At 49.7% G+C, this 3,834-nt stretch overlaps 1 protein-coding gene across 1 annotated transcript; it reads right to left on the reverse strand.

The window, feature by feature from the left end:
- Positions 1-578: 578 nt before the first annotated feature.
- Positions 579-2,407, reverse strand: LOC119332204 (cytochrome P450 93A3-like). Its single transcript, XM_037605383.1, has 2 exons — positions 1,429-2,407; positions 579-1,343 (listed from the first exon to the last, which is right to left on the reverse strand). The coding sequence occupies exons 1-2, from the start codon at positions 2,380-2,382 to the stop codon at positions 621-623; spliced, it is 1,677 nt and encodes a 558-aa protein (XP_037461280.1). The 5' UTR covers positions 2,383-2,407; the 3' UTR covers positions 579-620.
- Positions 2,408-3,834: the final 1,427 nt, after the last annotated feature.

A 3,834-nucleotide genomic window follows, 5' to 3' on the forward strand; every position in this document is an offset into this window, starting at 1 on the left:
GAAGCGACAGGCGACGACTACGGTTTGGATCAGTTAGGCTGATACCATGTTAAAAGAGAGAGGGGGGGATTGGTGGAATCGATGTTTATTGATTGAGCTTCGTGGGCATATATATATAGGAATACAATGACCAATTTGGACAAATCCAAGTCTATCTAATGTTTTCTAATGAATCAATATACTCAATTTTGAATTCTGGCATGTAAATACAATGACCAATATAAGAATACAAAAGAAGTCAGGACAAATCCAAGTCTATCTAATGTTTTCTAATGAATCAATATACTCAATTTTGAATTCTGGCATGTAAAAACTAAGCATATTTGCCTCTTTTTGGTTGTGATCGGGTATGCGATCTGACACTGGTGTGATCCGGCACGCTATTTGAATCGAAGTATACGAATTTGAATTTACTGACGGACATATATAGAATATCGTTGAATCTTGGATGACGGCCTCCCGCATTCGTATCCGCTAGCTGGAAAAAAAATTGCTGATCGCCGAAGATCCCTAAAACACCAACAATTAATATGGGAGAAGTAGTTGTCTTATTATTCAAACAAATTAGTGAAGTGACACATGCGAGATTCGTACTCCAGCTACTGTAGTAATACAAAACCTTAAATCGACAAACAAACTGACACCGTACAGCATTCAGGAAAAAAACTCGTATTTTTTTCCAGCTCTGACTTTTTAACCACCGGGGACGCGCCGCGGCAGCTCCTCAGCGGGTGGAGCCGTGGCGCGACGGCGCAGACGAGCGGGTGCTTCCGCGGCAGCGTCAGCCCGGGCCCCTCCTCCATGTCCACCTTGTCCGCGCCGCCCGCGGGCCGCCACTCGAAGCACTGCACCATGGCGGCCAGCGCCGCCTGCACCACCAGCATGGCCAGCGACGCGCCGGGGCAGATCCGCCGCCCGGACCCGAACGGCAGCATGTGGAAGTGCTGCCCGCGCACGTCCGTCCCGGCGTTCGTGCCCCCCTCCAGGAACCTCTCCGGTCGGAACTCCAGCGGCTCCGGCCAGCACGACGGGTCGCGCCCGATGGCCCACACGTTCACGAACACCGTCGCGCCGGCCGGCACGTCGTACCCGCTCACCTTGCACTGCTCCAGGGACCGCCGCACCACCAGCGGGCCCGTCGGGTGTAGCCGCAGCGTCTCCTTGGTCACGGCCTGCAGGTACGGCAGGTTTGGGATGTCCGACTCGTCGGCGAGCCGGTCCTTGCCGACCACCGCGTCCATCTCGTCCTGGGCCTTCCGGAGAACGTCCGGGTTGTTGATCAGCTCCGACAGCGCCCACTCCACCGTGATCGTCGTCGTGTCCGTCCCCGCCGCGAAGATGTCCTGCACCAATTGAAGAGATTTATGTTAAGCACTGCATCGATTTGATCGCATCGTTTGTGAACAGATCGGGCAATCCATCGTGTACCAGCATGAAAGCCTTGATGTTGTCTCTGGTGAGCTGCATCTCGGCGGCGTCGTCTTCGTGCATGTCGAACAGGATATCAAGAATGTCCTTACGCTCCCCCTCGCCACCGTCGTCGGAGTCGGCGGTCTCCCGTTGCTGCCGCCGCTTGGCGTCCCTTGCCGTGAGTATCCTCTCCATCATGATGTCGAACTTGCGGTGCACGGCGTCGATGCGCTTGCCGAGGCCCTGCACGTCCCAGTTCTTGAACGCGCCGATGTAGTCCTGCAGGTTGAACGTGCCCGTGAGCTCGGCCGTCTCGGCGACCACGCTCCGCATCTCCTCGGTGTCGTTGTCGTCGCCGGTCCACCGCCGGCTCATCACCATCCGCGAGACGATGTCGCCGGTCAGGCCCATGAGCGCGGCGTCCACGTCCACGGTCTTGCCCTCGGCGGCGCTCTGCCCCAGGGAGACCACGAGGCGCGACACCTCCTCGCGGCGGACGTGGCTGAGGCGGTCGAGGGTGCGGCCCGCGAGGAGCTCGCGTACGCAGGCCTTCTTCATGAAGCGCCAGAAGGGCCCGTACGCGGAGAAGGAGAAGTCCTGGCCGCCGTAGGTGAGGCGGTGCACCGCCGTCGGCTTGGGGCGGTCCAGGAACGCGGCCTCGTGGGTCTTGAGCACCTCGCGGGCGGCGTCCGGGGAGCAGGCGGCGATGCAGGGCATGGAGCCGAGACGGAGGTAGAGGAGCGGGCCGTGGCGCTCGGCCAGGCGGTGCAGCGCCTGGTGCGGCAGCGGCACGAGGAGGTAGAGGTGGCCGAGGATGGGCAGGCCGAATGGGCTAGGCGGGAGGCGTAGCTCGCCGCTCCTCTGCCGGGTCACGGCGTACAGGACGGCGGTGAGGCCGGCGACGAGCAGAAGGAGCGGTACGCTGGTGCCGGTGGGAATGAACAGGTCTCGTGCTGCCTGCGCCATTTCCATGCTGACGATGGAGCGGAGTTGACTGCCCTGCTTAGATCTGCTCGTTCTAGCTTTGTCCATGTGATTAGCGATTAGCAAGGTTATTTATACATGTACTTGGCTGTAGTGTTCTTAACACAAGTTTGTTTTTGTCCAGATCTACCTAGATACTCTAATCAACAAACATGACTAGTTGTACTCCATGTCTCCATCCTACATGAAAAGGCAATGTACACTCATGATTAAAAATTGGAATCTAATAAGTAGCTGTTGTCAAGTACCTACACTTGGCAAATCGAACGATTTTTTATGACAAGTTTAGTGATATGAGGATGACAATTTTAGTTGACAAGTATGGCAACTTTATGCTTAAATTGGAATCTAATAAATAGTTGATTGCCAAGTACGTACGCTTGGCAAGTCCACTATTTTTTTATGAGTTTAGTGATGTGAGGATGATAATTTTAGTTGACAAGCAGCCGTGCTTTAGTTTTTTTTCCTTTTTACAAAAAATTCTGTGTGTGTCAACTAACTTGTCATCCCTGCTTTACTAGAATTGACATAAAAAACATCTGATTTGCCATGTCTATGTATCTAACGTTATGTACTTATTATTTCTGTAAAAAAAATCAGTTTGTGCATATAGAGGTTATCCCACTGAGGACAATATAAAGCAAGTAAGTAATATTGTTTTTGTGAACAGAAGAAAATAGCCCAGAGTTTAGGTGCAACCAATGCAAGATGTTAGACTGGGATACGTATAACTGATTTGGACGACGGTTCAATAATAGACTATGTGTGTAGACATATATTTATAATTTCACAGTTGTTGCTTGTTTATTTGACCATTTTGTACTTAAACTTGGTATTCAAACTTTAATAAATATATAATTCTGTGCATCGTCATGTTGAAGAGATTGAGGGTTGTTCTTTTTATAGCACTAAATCCATCTATAAATAAAGTTCTTGAACATAAAACTCTAGCCACATATATTATATATTTCATTAGTCTAATTGTTGACCTAGAGGACGCGTACGTCCCCTATGCATCCAGTCAGTGAACAAAGGAGTCTTTTTTTAGAGGGACATTCACATCTCTGCACCTAACTCGAACCCAGTACTCAAACCCCTAATTTTTTTGACGTGCTTAAATTTGCCCCTAAAAAGCATTTTAGGTTGCAAGAATGCCCTTTAATCTCATCAAAGTTGTTTGAACGAAATTTTGAAAATTCATAACAAATTCATATGAAATCAGAAGAATGCAAACTAAGATATCAAAATGCTCATAAAAACATCATCTATATGCACATGTCATTTATGTTCATAATAAAAGCACTCTTTAAAGCTTTTTAGGGTTTATAACATTAAAAAAGAATGCAAATAAATGCACGTGTAGGTGATGAACACAATGACTATAATGTGGCAATGGTTGAGTCATCTGCGAAGTGATATTGCTTGTCGTATATATGCCAG

Source organism: Triticum dicoccoides, chromosome 7A (genome assembly GCF_002162155.2).
Source record: "Triticum dicoccoides isolate Atlit2015 ecotype Zavitan chromosome 7A, WEW_v2.0, whole genome shotgun sequence".
Classification (NCBI taxonomy): Eukaryota; Viridiplantae; Streptophyta; class Magnoliopsida; order Poales; family Poaceae; genus Triticum; species Triticum dicoccoides.